Source organism: Takifugu rubripes, chromosome 13 (genome assembly GCF_901000725.2).
Source record: "Takifugu rubripes chromosome 13, fTakRub1.2, whole genome shotgun sequence".
NCBI classification, from domain to species: domain Eukaryota; kingdom Metazoa; phylum Chordata; class Actinopteri; order Tetraodontiformes; family Tetraodontidae; genus Takifugu; species Takifugu rubripes.
The window spans coordinates 5986376-6004697 of NC_042297.1; the positions used below are offsets into that span (position 1 = coordinate 5986376).

The window sequence follows — 18322 nt, forward strand, 5'->3', positions numbered from 1 at the left end:
ATAAGCTTTTTCAAAGAGGTAGGTTTTAGGTCTGATCTTAAAAGTAGCGATGGAGTCAGCCTCCCGTACCTGGACAGGGAGCTGGTTCCATAGCAGGGGGGCCTGGTAGCTAAATGCTCAGCCCCCCATTCTACTCCTAGAAACTCTGGGAACCACAAGTAGACCAGCATTCTGAGAGCGGAACGGTCTATTGGGCTGATAAGGTATCACTAGCTCCTCTAGGTAGGATGGAGCTAGGCCTCTGAGGACCTTGTAGGTCAAAAGAAGGGTTTTAAAAAATATTCTAAATTTAACGGGCAGCCAATGGAGCGACGCCATTACAGGAGTTATGTGATCTCTTTTGTCAATACCTGTCAGAACTCTGGCTGCACCATTTTGGATCAGCTGGAGGCTTCTTAAAGAGTTGTTTGGACACCCTGATAATAAAGAATTACAATAGTCCAGCCTGGAAGTAACAAAAGCATGAATTAACTTTTCAGCATCATGTAGCTTCCTAATCTTTATGATTTTTTCTCAGATGAAAAAAGGCACTTCTAGAGACTAATTTAATGTGTGAGTTGAAGGAGAGATTTTGATCAAAAATTACTCCTAGATTCCTCACAGAGAGACTAGATGTTAATTAGATACCATCTAGAGTGAATCTATCCCTAAGAGGTTCAGGACCAAACACCATAACCTCAGTTTTTCCTGGGTTAAGGAGGAGGAAATTTGAAGACATCCAGGACTTTATGTCTTTAAGACAGGTCTGGAGCTTCACTAACTTCTCTGTCCATCCATTTTTCTTTCTTTGATTTCAGTACATTATTCCACCAATGACTGGGAAAAAATGAAAATAGCATGAGAAGGGGTGTAATAAGAATAAAGGACCAGTTTTGACAGGAAAACGGAGGAAAGAAAACAAAGTGGTAAGTTGAGAAAGGAAATGTGTGTTTGTCCAGAGGCAGGAGCTAAATGGACAGAGATAAAACAGCAGTTTCACTCTGTTAGCATTCCAGGTGTTTGTCATTCTATTTAAACTGCCCACTCTATTATTTATAAAGAAGAATTCAAGATACATAATACATATTTACACTTATGGTGACTCTCCAAACACATGAACATCATTGATGGGAGTTGAGAACACACTCACCTCACAGGGGTTTTCAGTCAGCTGATAAGAAACCCTGGTTCAACCTCCTGAATTTTTTTATTTCTATGCCACATTAATCATTTTAACATTTCATAACTCTGGATTTCCCAGCTCCGACTGAATAGTTGAATTTCAAACACTTGTATCTTGTAAAATTCTCACTTTTGTACTCATTCACTAACCCAAACATATTTACTCAGAAGTTTTCTTTTTCCACCTTGTCTAAAATTATTTTGTCTTTGTCTTTGCTTAACAACGGATTTTTAATTTAACAATTCTGTCCACACACACCCTGGGCTTGTTAAATGTCAGGACTGATGTCATTTAATGTTATGCAATGCTCCTACACACACACACACACACACACACACACACACACACACACACACACACACACACACACACACAATGTTGATTATTGCCTTCAGCACTAGCATCTTTCTACTGTCACAATGTGTCTACATGTGAGGTAACATTTTACATGTTTCTGTCTGTTCTGGACTCATGAGTCCATTAATGACATGTAAACAACAGGGCAACATAATATCAGGTGTTTTTGTCTAATTTTATTGTCTTCGGACCACTTTCCTGTTAAACATTAACTTACAATTTCTTCACTGTCTGCTTTGATCCAATGAAGCTTAGAAAAATATGCCTTTATGCCATTACATTTTGAAGAACAGACTTTGCTTTAATGCTTTAAAAGTTGATAAATGTCAGCAAATGAAACTGAGAAGAGAAAATCGAAGCTCATATAACCACAACAGAGTTGCCATTCACAGCACGGAGAAATGCTTGTCAGGTAGAGCAAAACAGTTGGTTTCCAAGACAAAGTTAATCAGTGTATACACCCCCCCAACACACACACACACACACACACACACACACACACACACACACACACTCACACACACAGCATCTAAGAAGAGAGACACCACTCAGCAAATGTCACATGACAAACTTCAAAATAAAGCACTTGCATAACTTCTAAGACTATGAAACCAGATTCTATTGACAATGATCCTGTCTGAAGTTTCTGTGGTCTCAATCTGACTCATCTACTTTGTTTCTCTGTGTCCCCCAAAAAAATCACTTCCTGCCTCATGATGTGCATCAGCTGAGCACAGCATGGCTCTTGTATCCTATATATGAAAAAATCACTACAACTCCAGTGAAGATAGAAAGTAAACTGTGTAGTTGCAGTTTGTGAAAGCTATTTAGTAAGCAGCTATGAAGCCAAATTCATGAATTTGTCCTCTTAGAAAAATAATCAAACACACAAAATTAAGCAGTCAAATATTCTTTATTTCTAAAACCTCTGCAGAAAAATATCTTTGTGTAATTGCTGACCAGATTTTGGAACATCACCATCAGCAGATTCCTGCAGCATTATCCTTCTGTTACAATATTTTTACATGAGGAAAAAACAGAAATCACTGTGATGTTTCTCTCCAGCTGAGTGACTTGGTTCTCAGCTGGTGTCCCATGTGAGGGAGCTCACGTCTGTTTTGAGTGATATCCAAACCAATTAAACCATTAAATCTCAAGAATGAATCATTCTATCCATTCCCCCCTTCCAGGGTGTGGAATTCTTTGACCTGAAACCAGTCATGCTGTCATAGCAAATTTCCATGTATTTGGATGAGTGATTGTCTCAATCAAGTCCACAATTAAAGAGAACTTGTCTGTATATGTGGATCAATCTAAATCAGAGACAGTCGGCATGGTGGTTGATTTCCTCTGCTCCCTGCTCACTCATATCTGTTCATCCCACTTTAGTCGTCCATCACCACATCGTTAATATATCACATAAAAAAACCACAAAATTGTGTCAAAACCTTAACAAAACACAGAGTCAGTCAAAACTTTTTCTCCAAAAATAGTTCACCTTCAGAGTTCAATCTGTTCAACATTACAAAGCTGGTGCATATTCAAATCACCATTAGGGGATATTAAGCGGTTTTGTTGTGGCCTCTATCGTCATCATCTGTGGAAATGATAAAAACAAATCTGGAGTTCTCCAGCTCTGTGAGAAACCCAAGTATTGTTTTCAGTATAAATAATATTGTGATCAATATTATGTGTGTAATCAAGTTTAGTGATGACAGGCTTCATTAAATAGCAGCTACTGTAATGGACATCATAACCTTTACCCTACTAAAATCCACCCTGTTCCAAGAATACATGCAAACAGCAAGACAAGCAACTTATTATGCTTCTTCTGCAGCGAGAAACAAAGCATTTGCTGAGTAAAATGTTGACACAGTGATCCCACTCACTCACTTATGTCACAGCTTCTGCAGAAAAACTGGCTGCAGCAACAGTCTTCATGTCAGAACTCTACAGAACTAACTAAAGAACTAAAATATTGAACAAGATGGGTGCTTGTCCTCAAAAAGTCCTGAGAAAATCCAATATCAGTGTAATTTTTTCTGGCTACAAATATTTTAAAATCTATTAAATTCAAAAAACACAATCACAAACTAAAGGCAGTTAATGAAGCATGTAGAGCACAAAAAATATGTGAAGCTAAGATTCTGTCTTCTTCGTGTTTTTGACAGCTAGTAGTCATGATTACATTGACAAAAACATGAGGGGGAGAAATTTCATCAGCATGAATTAAAACAAATGCAGACACAAAGAAGACTGGAATTTAAAATAAACTAAGGCTTTTCATGAACAGTTTAAAGGAGAAAGTGAAATCCTTTAATAGACCAACTATACCAGGCACCAAAATAAATCGGGAATTGTCTAATGGTCACCACTCATAAGACAAATTAGGTTCTTAGCTTGACCACAGTTAAAGAGAATATATGGATGGTATCCTATGATTTACTCACAATTTGAAACAAACAGACAATACAGGGACCAGAAGACAGCATGGTGGGGAGTCTGGTGTCCTGAGAGTCAAGCTGCAACCAAAGATTTACTCAACATTTTCCAAACATTCTCCTGTTGGACTCCATCCGTTGTTCCATCCTGGTTATGAGAGTGATAAAGCATGTTTAATTAGCGCTTGTGGGACGGCTGCTGCACAGCAGTAGATCTCATCCAATCACAATTACCAGGAAAAATAGACCTGGAACTTTCTGTTCAGCTTTCAGCCGTAGTCTTGCTGAGATCATGTTCAGCATTTTAGGCAAAGCTAACATCTGCATTGATGGAATCCCAATAAAGAAAAAAGCCAAAATGAGATCCAACTGGCAGCGGGGCTGTTCTAGGTCATACAGCAGTACCTCTTCCACCAAGACTTAGATAGACTCTTCATTTTGTCAGGTGTCTGTCTTCGCTTTTGCCATTTCTGTTTCTCTTGCGGGTGCTTGTCAGAGCTGCAGCTCTGTAGGCTGGCCAGAATGGCTGTGTCAAACACTTCCTTCAGATTCTTTTGGGTCAGTGAGGAGCACTCCATATAGGCCACAGCTCCAATCTCCACTGCACATGCCTGCGCATCTGCCGGCTGCACAGGTCGCTCCCAGAACTTTGCTAGGTCAATGAGAACCTAAATGGAGGAAAATTTTGAAATAATCGATCAGCTTAAATGTGCATCTCAGGTCTTAGCATGTTTATGCTTCATCTTGCATTTTGAAAACTCTGTTACCACTGCGTATCATGTCTACGTATCATGCGTATCAGCACAGAATACAGTTGTTCCACCTTGACATCTTCTCGTAGGTCAGACTGTGTCCCAACGAGGATGAGTGGTGCAAAGGGGACATACTTTCGGATCTCTGGGACCCACTTCTCAGGAACATTCTGGAAAGAGGTGGGACTAACTACGCTGAAGCACAGCAGGAACACATCTGCACTGGTGTAACACAGGGGCCGCAACTTGTCAAACTCTTCCTGGATGAAGTCAAGACAGTGAAGATGAAGCAAAGGCAGTTTGTTACTCAGTAAAATGTTTTTCTTTTTTAATATCAAGCAGAAAAACTAGTTGAATTGGATTGTCTGTTCCTGAGTGATGTCATTTTAACAAGAGATGATTAACTTGGGAAATGTCCCATCTGTCCTTCCTGACTTTCCATCCCTCGACTTTTATCTTCCACTCTGTCCTTCCTCTGGCTGTGAGCCTCCTCTCATGTAGAGACAAACAGTTTTTGCTGTTGTCCACACATAATGAATGGGCCCCAGACACATCTGCCCCTTTGAAACAATTATCACATATCACATTTAACAGACTTGCTTCATCAGAGACGTCCAAAGAAAGAAAATCCCAAAAACTTCCTGTGTGCTGGACTGCAACCATATTTAACACATATCTATTGTAACACAGAATGAATAGTTTCTCTCTGGCCATCAGTTCCTCAGGTCAGTCATTGTTCCACCTAAACTCGAAACGCTGCTCTCTTGTACTCTCAGCCAGCGTGCGTGTGTTTGTGTGTGCATTTGTGTGCGTGCATGTGTATGTATGTAAAGATCACTGACCTGGCCAGCTGTGTCACAGAGCTGCAGTTTGACTGGCTTCCCTTCCACTGATACCACCGCTACCCACATGCACACACAAAATAAGACACAATTTTTAACTTATTACTTTTTACACGTTGTTAAAAAAATGAATGAGAGAAAAGAGAATTTCTCAAAGTTTAAGGACAGATGATCTGTAAAAATCCTTTTTTTTTGCCTTATTAGCTGGAAAATATCTCCAATAAAACTATATGGTGGTTGTTCTGCATGGAATTATGATATTGGAGGTTGCAGTGTTTATTTAGTCACACATTTGGCAGTTTAATGGATAAAGGTGAATTTCAGTTATTATTTAAAGGTCTTCACCTGAGAAGTTGTCAAACGCAGTCGGCACGTACTCGGTGGGATAGCCATTGGTGGTGTAGCTCACGACCAGGCTGGTTTTGCCCACCGCTCCATCGCCCACCAGCACGCACTTCACTCGCCTCTCAGCTCCTCTCGCTGATTCTGGCCCCAGCGTCGACCGCCGCGTCCTGCCGGAGCTCCTGTCCTGACTCCGGATCCTCCTCGGGGGAACAGGCGGAGCGAAGGACACAGGCGTAGACTTGTAGCCTTCATTGCCCCGAAGAGGACTCTGCACTGGCGACGAGGGTGACATGAAGCTCCAAGAGACTTCACATCGCCGAGTCCTGCGCTGTATGCCGGGTGAACCTATCGCGGTTAGGGTTAGTCAAATAACTCGGCTGCTGCTTCACTTTAGTTCCCATGGTTAAATAAAAAAAGATTTACAATCTCTAAGTCAGCCAGAGCTGAATCTTGTATGTCCGTTCTAAGAGATAATGTCCATTCAAAAAGAACGTATATTCACTTATTGCTAACTTTTTCTGACGATCTGCGTCCGGTTAGTCCTCCTACGGATAGACCAGTGCCAAGCTCTGCTCAAGTGACACCACTCACAGCGAGCGAGCGCGCGCGTGTGTGCGTGCGTGCGTTTACGCGGAATTTTAAATTACAATCGGACAACAGCGGAACAGAAATTTGATCTTGTTTTCCTACGGAAAGTTTTTTGGGGTGCACCCACGATTCGGACGTGGGCGTGAGATGATACAGTTGTCTTGACTCACTCCGTCTACATATTGTTAAAATACCTTGTTTAAATGGCAGACTGAGTTTTTATGATGTCAAGGGATACGAATTCGACACCACCAGAAGTGGTTCTGGGTTTCCTGGAGGAGGCGAAGCACTGGCGACTCCTGCCTCCACAGTTTCCGAGTAAAGTCGGAGGAAGGCCTGCGTGGCTCAGCCAGAGAAACTTACCTTCACCACACGAGCTAGAGTGTGAGGTATGCCGCCTGCCAATGGCCTTTCTGCTGCAGGTAAGTGGCAACGAGATCATCCTAAATTATGGTTACCCCTTAACATACATGCTTAATATTTCATGGAGTCTGTGGTCGTCATTTAAACTTGTGAGCTTATTGATAGAGACTGGTGTGATAAACTTTTATTATTATTCTTAAATGAGTAAATCCATAACTAAATTTCAAGATTGTTAACCGATGCTTCATCTTCATACCACGCTGAACGTGGTATTAAGCTGAGTTGTAACTAAACCTAAAACTTTGAGTTGTATTAACCCCTCTGTGTGGTTACTTAATCTCGTTCTATCCTGTTTTTAGGTGTATGCACCAATTTTTGGCCTGGAGAGAAGTTTCCATAGAACAGTTTTTGTGTTCTGCTGCAAAACAGACAAATGCTACACATGTAACAACAACAGCTGTATAAAAGGTAACAGTATTACTTCTGTTGCTACTTTATATTCACAGCAGAGCAGAATTGACACTTCAGCTCAAATCTGTTTAGTCTTTGCTCTTGTAAGTCATTTCCTAAACACGTCCTCTAGATCTGTGTTTGTCTCAGTTTTCAGAAGTCAGCTACCTAGGAGGAATGAGTTCTACCCCTTCAACCCTCCACCAGGTTTGTGCCAGAATGTTACCAAATCAGTGTACGCTCATTAGCCACATTATTAGTTCAATTGCTTGTTAACACAAGTAGCTACTCAGCTGATCACATGGCCACAACACACTTTATTAAAGCATGTAGACATGGCAAAGACTACTTCCTGATGCTTAAACTGAGCAACAGAATGGGGAAGAAATAGCATTTAAGGGAATTCGAGCATGGTATGTTTGTTGGTGCCTGATGGGTGGGTTCCAGGGTTCCAGAAACTGCTGATCTGAATTTATGCACGCAGTCTTTTTCCAGAAGATGGTCCAAAAAAGTAAAAATGGTGAGTGTCAGTCATGTGGCCATATTGATGTGTGTCAGAGGAAAATGGGCAGACTGGTTCAAGATGATAGAAAGAGAAGTGTAACTCAAAAATCACTCGCTACAACCAAGGAATGAAGAATATCACAGCACTGCTTCTTTTCTCAGCTAAGAACAGGAAAGTGAGCCTACAATTCGCACAGGTTCACCAAAACTGGACAAATGGAAGATCAAAAAAATGTTACCTTGATTTACAGCTGCAAGACACAGATGGTATAGTCAGAATTTGATGTAAACAAGGTGAAAGCATGGATCCATCCTGCCATCCTTGTATCAATTTCAGGCTGCTGTAGGTGGTGTAATGGTATGGGGGTTATTTTCTTGGAACACATTGGCCTCTTGGTAACAATTGAGCATCGCATGACATTTGTGGAATAAATGTGATTTTTAAAAAAAATCAGATTACGTTTAACTCAGGTTAGTAACTTGGGTAATCTGATTTTGGTACAGTTTATAGAATCAATCAAAGAACTTTGTCCCCCATGCACAGTTGTACAATAATAGCAGCTGCTGTGTAAATAGAAAATAAAATGTCATATGCAGAATATTTCCAGATAAATGAATACTGTTTTTGACCCCATCAGAGGAGGAACCCACCGATAACTCGGAAGCAGACCACAGTATGTTACTCTCCGGGTTGAAGCTTTGTTGGGTGTGTGGTTGCCTTGGAAACAAGGCCTGCTCTCGCTGCCACATGGTGACCTACTGTGGAAAACACCACCAGACTGTCCACTGGAAACACACACACAAGAAGGAGTGTAGCAGCCCAGGTATGTGACAGGCATAGTTCTTACTAACACCAGTTAGTTTTCAATATTTACTTGTTAGAACTGCTCACATTCGATGCAGGCTGCAATTTTTTTGATGTTAATGTTAATAAATGAACGAGTCATCGAGATTAGAGTGCTGTTCTCTTTTTTTTCTGTAGAAAATTAAATTCTGCTCCCACATATTTAGAACTTAGACCTCAAATGCTACAGGAGAGTTACAAAACAACCATTGTGCCCACACAATAAATAATAATAATTAAAAAAAAAAACATTAAGGAGATGATGGTGATTCTGTAGATTTAGTCCAGCATTCTGTTGTGTTAATTCCTGGCTTAAAACTTCAATTTGTGTTTTCTGTCTGTGTAGAAACAACCACTGTAAAAACTTCACCATTCCTGTTTCGTGAGTATGAGCTGGTCACTGAACCTGAAGAGGAGGAGGTAGATGAAGCAGAGATAGATACAACAGTGGTTGAAGAGGAACGGAGTGCGCTACATTCTTCCATAGTAGGCTGTAAGGTGTAAAATTAATTTTATTTTATTTTAACTTGATTAGCCTGATTAAATCTTTTTTTTTTCCTGCAGCCCTGACAGAGGCAGACCTAGAGGAGGTGGCAATGCATGAAACTGAAGATAACAAAGTATTCCAGCAGTTTAAGAAGAAAATAGCATCAGAACCTCACCAGGTAACAAAATACAAGTGTATAAAATGTCTCAAATGTCCATCCATCTAATGCTGTTTTGTGACATTCAGGTGTTACGTTACAGTCGAGGGGGCTCTCCTCTTTGGGTCTCTTCTCAGCATATCCCTTCAGATAATGATATCCCGCTATGCACTTGTGGTGCCCCCAGATGCTTTGAATTTCAGGTAGTCGGGCTATTTTCAGGCTATTGTCTCTGAGAAGATTCTTAGTGTGTTTCTATGTGGGTAGATGTGTGTGTATCTGCTGAGGAGAAGTATTGATCATAAATTTGTCTGTAGGTGATGCCCCAGCTGTTGAACAGCCTTTCTGTGGACTCCATGGGGATGAGTATTGACTGGGGGACGCTGGCAGTTTACACATGTTCTGTAAGCTGTAACCAAGGAGACCGATACATCTCTGAGTTCATCTGGAAACAGGACTTCATCTCAGAACACATACACTCAGAAAATCCTCATGTGTGATGGACTTCAGAAATCTCTTGATTTTCTGTCCAGCTGTTGGCTTACTCACATTCAATTGAATCTCAATTATTTTCATTTCAGGTTTCCTCTATATTTAAAATTCCTGATGTGTGTTCAGTAAATATATTGCTGTGTTCTTTATTACACAAAGATTTGAACACAATATATTTAGAAGTAATGTCTGTAAAGCGACATTTTAGAAAGTAATTGTTTTGTTGTTTGTAAATGCATACTTACATAAGCTTTTTCTGTATATAAGAAAGTGACGTAGATATTTGAATTTATCTGATAAGGGCCCATTTCCAAATTGACAATGAAATGACAGAAAAAAATCAGTATAAGTCAATATTTACATTTATTCACAACATAGGACACATTTAGCGACCTTTGAGTGAAACAGACATTTAACAATTTCAAAATGGAAAAAATGTCTTTATTGCCATACAGTGGGACTAAATTAGAGCAAAAACTGTTTTACTTGTCTGTGATGCACACCAAGTTAAAAACCTGAACATTTAAAGTCATCTGTATTGAAAAAAGTATGATCCTTGAAAACTGAAGCCATTCATTCTGGCAAAAAGGAATAAAAACACTTTAAAATACTGCTCTACATACTAACACATTTATTGGCCATGTGTTTTAGTGCTCATAAAATTAATGGGACTTGCAAAGTCGATAATTTATATGGTTTATTTCCTGGTGAAATATAGACTTAACAAGTGGAATACATCCGGTCTTAGTCTTAAACTTTCAATGAAACTAAGAGCAAACCTTGACTGAGGAAATACTAATGGGGACAATAAAACAACAAAATGTTTGTTTCACCCAAAACATTTTCCAAAAGTAACAATTTGGCAAATACTCAATAGGGAATATCAGAAATAAACTTTAGGAAAGAGGTGATGAATAAAAACAAAAGGTTTAAAACTATTTAAATTGTTCCAAACAAAGTCCCACTGGACTGCTTCTAATCTGGTTTTTACACTTCTTTACAAACGTATGTACAATGAAAGGAAGATAATAAAAATTAGGCAAAATAGAGCAAAAAGCAAGTGATGTCAAAATGAAAAATGTGGAAAAGTTTGGTTTTTTTAAGTATTTTTAATTTAAAAAAAGAATGTATGTCCTTGTAAAACAACCCTTTCCAGCACTCCAATTTTACAGGTCAAGGAGTTTTAGTATTACAGGAAGGGGTTGGGAATAAAGTAAAAGAAGTATCTGTAGGTCCTACGTCGTCTTGCGGAAGCCTTTGAGAATGGGATAGATGTTTTCAAATGCTTCATAAATTTCTGCTCTCACCTTGGCACCTTTAAAACAGAATGTAAGTCATAGTTTACTTTTTGAAGATTTTTTTTTTTACAAATATGTCTTCCATTAACAGTTGTTTAAATGAGGCAATCTCAACTTCTCAAAAGTCAAAATTATAGGCATTTACCTGTGAGTACAACTTTCCCAGAAACAAAGATGAGCAAGACAATTCTGGGTTTGATCATTCGGTAAATCAGTCCAGGAAAAAGCTCTGGTTCATAGCTTGAACACACAAAGGGTTTTAATTAAATCATTACAGTGATTAGCTGAACTGTTCAAAAATTAAGCAAAACCCCTCTAACAGTCTGAACAGTGAATACAGCCTCCAAATTGATTGCTATTACAAAACACAATAATTTTGAGATACAGGATTAGGTGACATTTTTTAACAGTTATCTTTACCACAACAAATGCAGTGCCTGTTTTAACTGATACATTTAAATAGTCAAAACTCTTTTTTTAAAGCACATCATTTGAATTAAGTGCAAACTATGAGACTAAACATTACTTGTTCACAAAACTGAAAAATGTTACCTGCTAAACTGCTGATGCGTCAGGACTAATCCTTCCAGTCGGATTGGGAACCTCACATCACAGCTTCCCACCATGTTTTGTATTTTAAAGTCCAAGAACTTAGCAGGAAAGCCAAGCTTCTGCACCACACGAGCGTATTTTCTGGCAGCTAACCTTGACTGCTCCTCACTGTAGATAGGGGCGGATGTGACACAGAAAAACGTGAAGGAATCAAATACTCAGCAAGCAAGAAAGAATTGCCCTGTAAAAGATAAACTACTGCATTATCTATATAAAGCTACCTAAGGCTAAAGCTAACCTCTTGGCTCCTGTGCAGACCATCTTCCCAGAACTGAAAATGAGAGCAGTAGTCCTGGGTTCTCGTATTCTCATGATGACAGCAGCAAAACGCTAAGCAAGAAATTGAGAGCCGTGATGAAAACAAGCAATAGTTCTTACTTATACAGTTCTTTTGCGACTGTAAAATTCTCATTGTGTTAGCAAATCAATTGAGTGATTTAAGTTACTGGATAATAATGGTTGGGTGACTATTCCCTAGGCATCATAATAATAATAATAATAAAAAAAAAAATAAAATATATATATATATATATACATATGCTGTGTATTATCAGCATGGCAGATGGAGTTTGAGCTGTTGCAAAGGGATCATTGATCTGTATATTCTAAACGTGACAAATGTTAAATCATTTTTTTTGTTGAAAGTAGTTTGGCATGCAAGTCTCACCTTTGGATTGTATTCTGCATTCCTGGCTCTCAGAGCAATTGTCTTTAAATCCAGTTTACAGCCCAGATTTACTGTAGATACTATGTTTCTAATAGCAGAAAGAATAAGAAGCATATTAAGAAAAGTTATCCAGGAGCTGCTGGTATCTGTAATGTGATTAATTCCAACCTTGACAATTTGAGCATATATATTCAAATGAGGAGCCTAAAAAGGTAAAGTCAAGTGTGAAACACTTCATAAAAAGACACTTTGGCCATTTCAACATACTGTAGCTGTGGTACAATCCCAGAGCTCTCTGAAGCTGGTGTGGCTGGTGTAATTGGGGTCATAGGAGTCAGTGGGGTGTTGTACAGTGGCGTATTTCCTGGTAGCGCTGTGGTTGTTGTGCCTGCAACTGCCTGGGAATGGAAAAGCTGTGGGGTTGTTCCTGATGTTCCAGGAATCCCTAAAGAGTAGTTTTCCACCCAAACACATATTCAATACAGATTAAATATTGATAAAAATTCAACTAAAAAATAAAATTCTTGAATTTCAGACTCGAGAAAATATGAATCGTTATACCTGTGTTTGCCTGCTGTGCTTGTTGTTGCTGTTGCTGCCTCTGCTGTTCCTCCAGTATAGACAAACTGTTGGTGTTCTGGACAGGTTGGGGTGTCAGGCCCGAGCCATACGGCATCATAGGACTGAAGATAGGCATACTTGGTGTCATGGCGCCCTACAGAAGACCAAGAGCAAAAAGAAAAATGGCATTGCCAATAAAACACAACATAGTAGGTTGCATTATGAACAAAATCAAGGGGCTTTGATCTTCCTGAAATCATAGGCTAAGATCAAAGTCCTTCCAGAATCCAGAAGATCTCAAAAATGTAATACAACTCTTGGCCAATTGGTCAACATGTACTGAAAATGTCATTAGAATCATTCTTTGAGCTATTTTGCTACCAAAGGTGTCACGCATACCTGGGGGGATGCCAGTCCTTGGAAGCCTGGTATACTGTTATTCTGGTCCATCTCTTCTGCAGTAGTTCACTGCTACCAAATAGCAGGAAGTAACAGAAGCAAGATGACTTAAATCTGGTTCCTCGAAGCCGTTTCTTAGTATAAATGTCAAACCCAAACAGAAGGCTCTGCAGATCCACCAATTTTATTGCTTCTTCTCACACTCCCCCTAGAAAGATTGGAAAAAGCAACAGTTTCAACAGACAAGTATGTCACCACTATTAATGATTTAAGATTAGTGAACTAAACGCAAACTACTGCGGCACGCACAACTTATTGCTAAAAATATTTAACCTTAATGTTACCAAGATTGGCTCAATCGTATTAGTGAGCCTTGATATATATCAGGTCTTTTTACCGTGTGAATCATGCACCCAGCGTTAGAGCCATGTTCTACGGCGGGAAGTATCGACAATTTCTGAAACGATGCAGATTATCACAAGTGGTTAGCTCCCATGCTAGAATTAGCCGCAGCAGCTAACATGCAGTCATCAATGTAGATAATTAACAGTAATTAGCTAAACTCTTTGCAAGCAGCTTTGTAATGTACAAGTGCACCACAGTAAATTCCAACTTACAGAAGCAGTCGAAATGTGAGACACAAAAGAACTGACACAGCTTAGTTTCGTCTGATTTTAGTTAGGCGCTGGAACGTCAGCAGCTTCCGGAAGTTAAATATTTCTTTTCCGCTGCGTCACAGTTCACCGAAACAGAACAAAGATGGCGTCGCTGAGTGACAAATCAGTTTGGGACGAAGTGGAAGATGGAATTGGCGAAGAAGTATTAAAAATGTCCACGGAGGAGATTGTTCAGCGAACTCGTCTCCTCGACAGCGAAATTAAGATTATGAAGAGCGAAGTGCTGCGAGTGACCCACGAGCTTCAGGCAATGAAGGATAAGATAAAAGAAAACACGGAGAAGATAAAGGTGAACAAAACCCTGCCGTACCTGGTGTCTAATGTAATTGAGTTGCTTGATGTGGACCCCAACGACCAAGAAGAGGACGGGGCCAATGTAGATCTGGACTCTCAGAGAAAAGGAAAGTGCGCCGTCATTAAAACCTCCACACGACAGACCTATTTCCTTCCCGTTATCGGGCTGGTCGACGCAGAGAAGCTGAAGCCAGGAGACCTGGTCGGTGTCAACAAAGATTCCTACCTGATCCTGGAGACTTTGCCCACCGAGTATGACTCCAGAGTCAAGGCCATGGAGGTGGACGAGCGCCCCACAGAGCAGTACAGCGACATTGGTGGTCTGGACAAGCAGATCCAGGAGTTGGTGGAAGCCATCGTTTTGCCAATGAACCACAAGGAGAAGTTCGAAAACCTGGGTATCCAGCCACCCAAAGGGGTGCTAATGTATGGCCCCCCCGGAACTGGGAAGACTCTCCTCGCCAGGGCCTGTGCTGCTCAGACCAAAGCCACATTCTTGAAGCTGGCTGGTCCTCAGCTGGTCCAGATGTTTATTGGAGATGGAGCCAAACTTGTGAGGGATGCCTTTGCCCTGGCTAAAGAGAAGGCTCCATCCATCATCTTTATCGACGAGTTAGATGCCATCGGAACCAAGAGGTTTGACAGTGAGAAGGCAGGTGACAGAGAGGTGCAGAGGACCATGCTTGAGTTGCTTAACCAATTGGATGGATTTCAGCCCAATATGCAAGTCAAGGTAAAGATGCTTTAATAGAACACTAGTTTAAACACATACCCAAACTGCTTGAAAGCAGCTGGGTTCTCTTAAAAGAATGGAATAAACAAAATTTTATTTTGGTCAGGCCAGTGGCAGTATTGTACTTACATTTTAATTGTATTTTTAGGTAATTGCTGCCACAAACAGGGTGGACATCTTGGATCCTGCGTTGCTCCGTTCAGGGCGCCTGGACAGAAAGATCGAGTTTCCCATGCCAAACGAGGAGGCCAGAGCTCGCATCATGCAGATTCACTCCCGTAAGATGAACGTCAGTCCAGATGTCAACTACGAGGAGCTGGCTCGCTGCACCGACGACTTCAATGGTGCTCAGTGCAAAGCTGTATGTGTGGAGGCTGGTATGATAGCGTTGCGACGTGGGGCCACAGAGTTGAACCACGAAGATTACATGGAGGGAATCCTGGAGGTGCAAGCGAAGAAGAAGGCAAACCTTCAGTACTACGCCTAAGGACACTTGCTGTGTCTGTCATATGAGAGAGCCTTTGTTATTAAAACATGTGAATTAAATAACACTTGCTGATTAATCAGATTAATAAAAAAGTAACCTGTCTGAGTGTTGTCTCTGTAAATCAGATAACAAAGCTTTTACAAGTAGATCAGTGTTGTCACATTTTGTATTAATGTTAGGGTGCTGTTTTCATAAGATACCATTAACATCTTGACCAAAAGATCAACCTAATAAGTGTGGATAAAACATGACTTAAACCTAACTTTGACCTTTCATTGTTCAGTTTATAAATATATGCAAATAACTCAATGAAGTTACGTCTTTACTTACCTCTATACCAAGCACAGTATACCATTTGATCCAACCACATTCTAAAATACAATATCTAGTATAAATTTCTGTAGGAGTTTTGGTAACATTTAATTGAATACATTAAAGTATGTAATTTTGTCTAAAGTCATTTTGATTTTTAAAAAACATGTACCAGCAGATGTAAACACCTAACAATCTTAGGCTAAATATTTTATTTCCACCTCAGAACATTCAAAAGATCCATAGTTATGTTTTTGAACCATCTACTTTTCATATCAATCCTCATATAAACACACAGGTGACCAAATTGAATAAATGACAGAGCAGACATTTCATTTTACATTTATTATGAATGTAAAAATAACAGGTTCCTGGATCAGTTAGAGAAAACAAGGTAAATGTGGAAAGAACAGAAAGAGTAACATGTTTCTCAGTCCTTCCTCAGCGGTATGGTCTGCTCTTTGATGCCCTCTTTGGTGATGATGCAAATTCGGAGGGCATCTCCAGTGTACACATCCCTCTCTGCAGCTGAGATGAAGACATCTTTGACCAGCTGAATTGCCTTCTCCTGACTCAGAGGAACTTGCTGCACATTTTCCATGTTCTTAAAACCAATCTGGGGAAGAGCACACAACATAAATATAAAGTAGAATCTGCAGGAAAAGTCACTTTTAATTAATTGCTCTGAAACTAATCATGGTGTGTTGTAACCGAAGGTATTGGGCTCATCAAATTTATGTTAAAGTCAGTAAGTTTTATTTACCTGGTTGTCTAGAAGTGGCTGCAGCATGGCACTTGCTGATCCTCCAGCTTTGTAGGTATCTCTCTGGTAGGAGCCTACTGGGTCAAAACTATATACTGCCCCCTTTCCTGCATCACAAACATTAAAACAAATGTAAGCTATAACAGAGACTGCAACAAAATATACACATATAACATCAGAAGCAGCAAGTGTAGCTTTTCTATTTCATTACATAAACAGTGTGCACACATTTTGAAAAGTGATACTATTCATACTGTTGGCACTGAAATGCTTACCCTCTTCATCCAAACCTCCAATGATGTTGTATACGTAGTAAGGGAAAAACCTCCTGCCATACAGAATGGTTGACAACATGGCTGCAATGGCTCCGCTGGACATGGTCTTATTGTTAGAGTGCTTGTACATCTGTGAGCACAAGAAACATCTACCGGTATACAAAATCCTGCAATAATCTATCTCTTTGGGGGCCATTTATTCAAACTGGAGTTTTTCTCTAAAAAGGTCTGTAGAGAATTTAGCAGGTACTCATTTTGACAGTGTAAAAGCAAATACAAAACTGAGCAAACAGGATGGACTAGCCCACCTTTAGTCTGGCATCAATGATTTTTGTCAGGGTCAGACAATCTCCATGGAAACCACTGCAGCCAAGGACAGTTGTGTCTGTCCTGTGGTCGGAAGGAGCGGAATGAATATTAATTATCAGGGCAGAACGTTCCAAATTACAAATACTGTATTTTTTTTAGTAAATTAATAATTTAAACAAAAGTACCACAATTTCAAGTAGTCTGAAAGTATTGTACACTAAAATATGTATACAGTTAACTAAATGACTTATTCTAGCTGGGGTATTAGGCTGCCACTTATTACTCTGTTGGCAGCAACAATTCACTTACAGTTTGTAGCATTTTGGCGAGTCCCGGCTGTGGATCGAGTAGCCTTCACTCAGTCTGGTGTCTGAAGCTACGATGGCAAAGTCGTCTCCGGCAACAGCTAATACAGTCCTAAATGAATACACGAGTATGTGTATGTATGGTACACGCTGCCCACCGAAATCTTTTACAGTTTCATGTAATATCTGCTAGACGCCATGTTATAGATTCGAAACTGAAACTAATGGTAAAATAAACTCACTGTTAAACAGCAGAGTTATCTGGTGACGCTGTGGTAATAATCATTTTTCAAAATAAGGATGAAGGAATTACTCAGCTAAAATACCCTTCATTAAGTCTATTGTCGTTAGATGAATTAGCATACAAGCTAACTATGACGTGAACCTTAGCTACCGAGCAGTCAGTAGTGAAATATATACTCAAACTTACCCTCCGTTAAACGCATACGGAGAGAACCGGTGTTCAACCGGACCGGCATAATGATAGTCTTTCATTTTACCGTTGTCTCCAAAAGTCTGGGCAGAAAGCATTTTCACAGAGGAAACCAACTAGGCTATTTAGTAAAGTCGCTGTATCACTGCAATATGGCAACCTCTTCTTTTTCTGTCTCGAGAGCTGCACGCTCAATGGTGTTGGGGTTTTAGCGCCCCTAGTGGGCGCCCGAGATAGATCACGGGTTTTTATCGCCCCGCCCACGCGCCCGTGATGGTTGATCCCTAGTAAAGTCGTTTAGGAATATACCATCGTGTGAGGGATTGAAAACTAGCTGTAACTGTAAATAGCACTCAAATTTTAACTAGAATGGTAATTTTACTAATTAAATGCGGACATTTTATAATAAAATG

At 39.9% G+C, this 18322-nt stretch overlaps 5 protein-coding genes across 9 annotated transcripts; 2 read left to right on the forward strand and 3 right to left on the reverse strand.

Annotated features, from left to right (window-relative positions):
- Nucleotides 1–2413: 2413 nt before the first annotated feature.
- Nucleotides 2414–6478, reverse strand: rhoua (ras homolog family member Ua). Of its 3 annotated transcripts, none has more exons than XM_011609603.2 (4): nt 5900–6477; nt 5555–5613; nt 4784–4882; nt 2414–4628 (listed from the first exon to the last, which is right to left on the reverse strand). In XM_011609603.2, exons 1-4 carry the CDS (start codon nt 6189–6191, stop codon nt 4347–4349), a joined length of 732 nt encoding a protein of 243 aa, XP_011607905.1. In that variant the 5' UTR covers nt 6192–6477; the 3' UTR covers nt 2414–4346. The 3 variants fall into 3 exon arrangements, with proteins under 3 accessions (XP_011607905.1, XP_003969536.1, XP_011607906.1); XM_003969487.3 differs by having other exon boundaries at nt 4784–4972; nt 5900–6475; XM_011609604.2 differs by having other exon boundaries at nt 4464–4628; nt 4728–4972; nt 5900–6478.
- Nucleotides 6479–6564: 86 nt separating this feature from the next.
- pdcd2 (programmed cell death 2) lies at nt 6565–10394 on the forward strand. 2 transcript variants are annotated; one of them, XM_003969488.3, is made up of 8 exons: nt 6565–6909; nt 7210–7318; nt 7451–7507; nt 8443–8628; nt 8995–9141; nt 9213–9313; nt 9382–9495; nt 9610–10394. In XM_003969488.3, exons 1-8 carry the CDS (start codon nt 6709–6711, stop codon nt 9790–9792), a joined length of 1098 nt encoding a protein of 365 aa, XP_003969537.1. In that variant the 5' UTR covers nt 6565–6708; the 3' UTR covers nt 9793–10394. The 2 variants fall into 2 exon arrangements, with proteins under 2 accessions (XP_003969537.1, XP_011607904.1); XM_011609602.2 differs by lacking the exon at nt 9382–9495.
- Nucleotides 10395–10466: 72 nt separating this feature from the next.
- On the reverse strand, nt 10467–14053 carry tbp (TATA box binding protein). 2 transcript variants are annotated; one of them, XM_011609581.2, is made up of 10 exons: nt 13939–14053; nt 13719–13778; nt 13322–13529; nt 12923–13076; nt 12629–12806; nt 12362–12449; nt 11933–12024; nt 11635–11802; nt 11228–11322; nt 10467–11099 (listed from the first exon to the last, which is right to left on the reverse strand). In XM_011609581.2, exons 3-10 carry the CDS (start codon nt 13370–13372, stop codon nt 11020–11022), a joined length of 906 nt encoding a protein of 301 aa, XP_011607883.1. In that variant the 5' UTR covers nt 13373–13529; nt 13719–13778; nt 13939–14053; the 3' UTR covers nt 10467–11019. The 2 variants fall into 2 exon arrangements, with proteins under 2 accessions (XP_011607883.1, NP_001093264.1); NM_001099794.1 differs by lacking the exons at nt 13719–13778; nt 13939–14053 and having other exon boundaries at nt 11020–11099; nt 13322–13372.
- On the forward strand, nt 14040–15604 carry psmc3 (proteasome 26S subunit, ATPase 3). Its single transcript, XM_003969465.3, has 2 exons — nt 14040–15025; nt 15174–15604. Exons 1-2 carry the CDS (start codon nt 14081–14083, stop codon nt 15510–15512), a joined length of 1284 nt encoding a protein of 427 aa, XP_003969514.1. The 5' UTR covers nt 14040–14080; the 3' UTR covers nt 15513–15604.
- A 429-nt stretch (nt 15605–16033) lies between these two features.
- psmb1 (proteasome 20S subunit beta 1) lies at nt 16034–18106 on the reverse strand. The gene is made up of 6 exons (XM_003969466.3): nt 17907–18106; nt 17481–17588; nt 17171–17252; nt 16863–16992; nt 16588–16694; nt 16034–16440 (listed from the first exon to the last, which is right to left on the reverse strand). Exons 1-6 carry the CDS (start codon nt 18005–18007, stop codon nt 16255–16257), a joined length of 714 nt encoding a protein of 237 aa, XP_003969515.1. The 5' UTR covers nt 18008–18106; the 3' UTR covers nt 16034–16254.
- Nucleotides 18107–18322: the final 216 nt, after the last annotated feature.

What these genes read in the sequence shown, in the direction of transcription:
- rhoua (XM_003969487.3), bottom strand. Translation starts at nt 6,191, where the DNA reads ATGTCACCCTCGTCGCCAGTGCAGAGTCCTCTTCGGGGCAATGAAGGC. An exon ending in TGCGTTTGACAACTTCTCAG is followed by an intron (nt 5,614 to 5,899) that starts GTGAAGACCTTT and finishes GCATGTGGGTAG; the next exon opens with CGGTGGTATCAGTGGAAGGG. An exon ending in TCTGTGACACAGCTGGCCAG is followed by an intron (nt 4,973 to 5,554) that starts GTCAGTGATCTT and finishes GACTTCATCCAG; the next exon opens with GAAGAGTTTGACAAGTTGCG.
- pdcd2 (XM_003969488.3), top strand. Translation starts at nt 6,709, where the DNA reads ATGATGTCAAGGGATACGAATTCGACACCACCAGAAGTGGTTCTGGGT. An exon ending in CAACAACAGCTGTATAAAAG is followed by an intron (nt 7,319 to 7,450) that starts GTAACAGTATTA and finishes TGTTTGTCTCAG; the next exon opens with TTTTCAGAAGTCAGCTACCT. An exon ending in TAGCATCAGAACCTCACCAG is followed by an intron (nt 9,314 to 9,381) that starts GTAACAAAATAC and finishes TGTGACATTCAG; the next exon opens with GTGTTACGTTACAGTCGAGG.
- tbp (XM_011609581.2), bottom strand. Translation starts at nt 13,372, where the DNA reads ATGGACCAGAATAACAGTATACCAGGCTTCCAAGGACTGGCATCCCCC. An exon ending in ATGCAGAATACAATCCAAAG is followed by an intron (nt 12,025 to 12,361) that starts GTGAGACTTGCA and finishes TTTCTTGCTTAG; the next exon opens with CGTTTTGCTGCTGTCATCAT. An exon ending in GTCTGCACAGGAGCCAAGAG is followed by an intron (nt 11,803 to 11,932) that starts GTTAGCTTTAGC and finishes CCCTATCTACAG; the next exon opens with TGAGGAGCAGTCAAGGTTAG.
- psmc3 (XM_003969465.3), top strand. Translation starts at nt 14,081, where the DNA reads ATGGCGTCGCTGAGTGACAAATCAGTTTGGGACGAAGTGGAAGATGGA. An exon ending in AGCCCAATATGCAAGTCAAG is followed by an intron (nt 15,026 to 15,173) that starts GTAAAGATGCTT and finishes TTGTATTTTTAG; the next exon opens with GTAATTGCTGCCACAAACAG.
- psmb1 (XM_003969466.3), bottom strand. Translation starts at nt 18,007, where the DNA reads ATGCTTTCTGCCCAGACTTTTGGAGACAACGGTAAAATGAAAGACTAT. An exon ending in TCGCCAAAATGCTACAAACT is followed by an intron (nt 17,253 to 17,480) that starts GTAAGTGAATTG and finishes TTCCGACCACAG; the next exon opens with GACAGACACAACTGTCCTTG. An exon ending in TGGAGGTTTGGATGAAGAGG is followed by an intron (nt 16,695 to 16,862) that starts GTAAGCATTTCA and finishes TTTGTGATGCAG; the next exon opens with GAAAGGGGGCAGTATATAGT.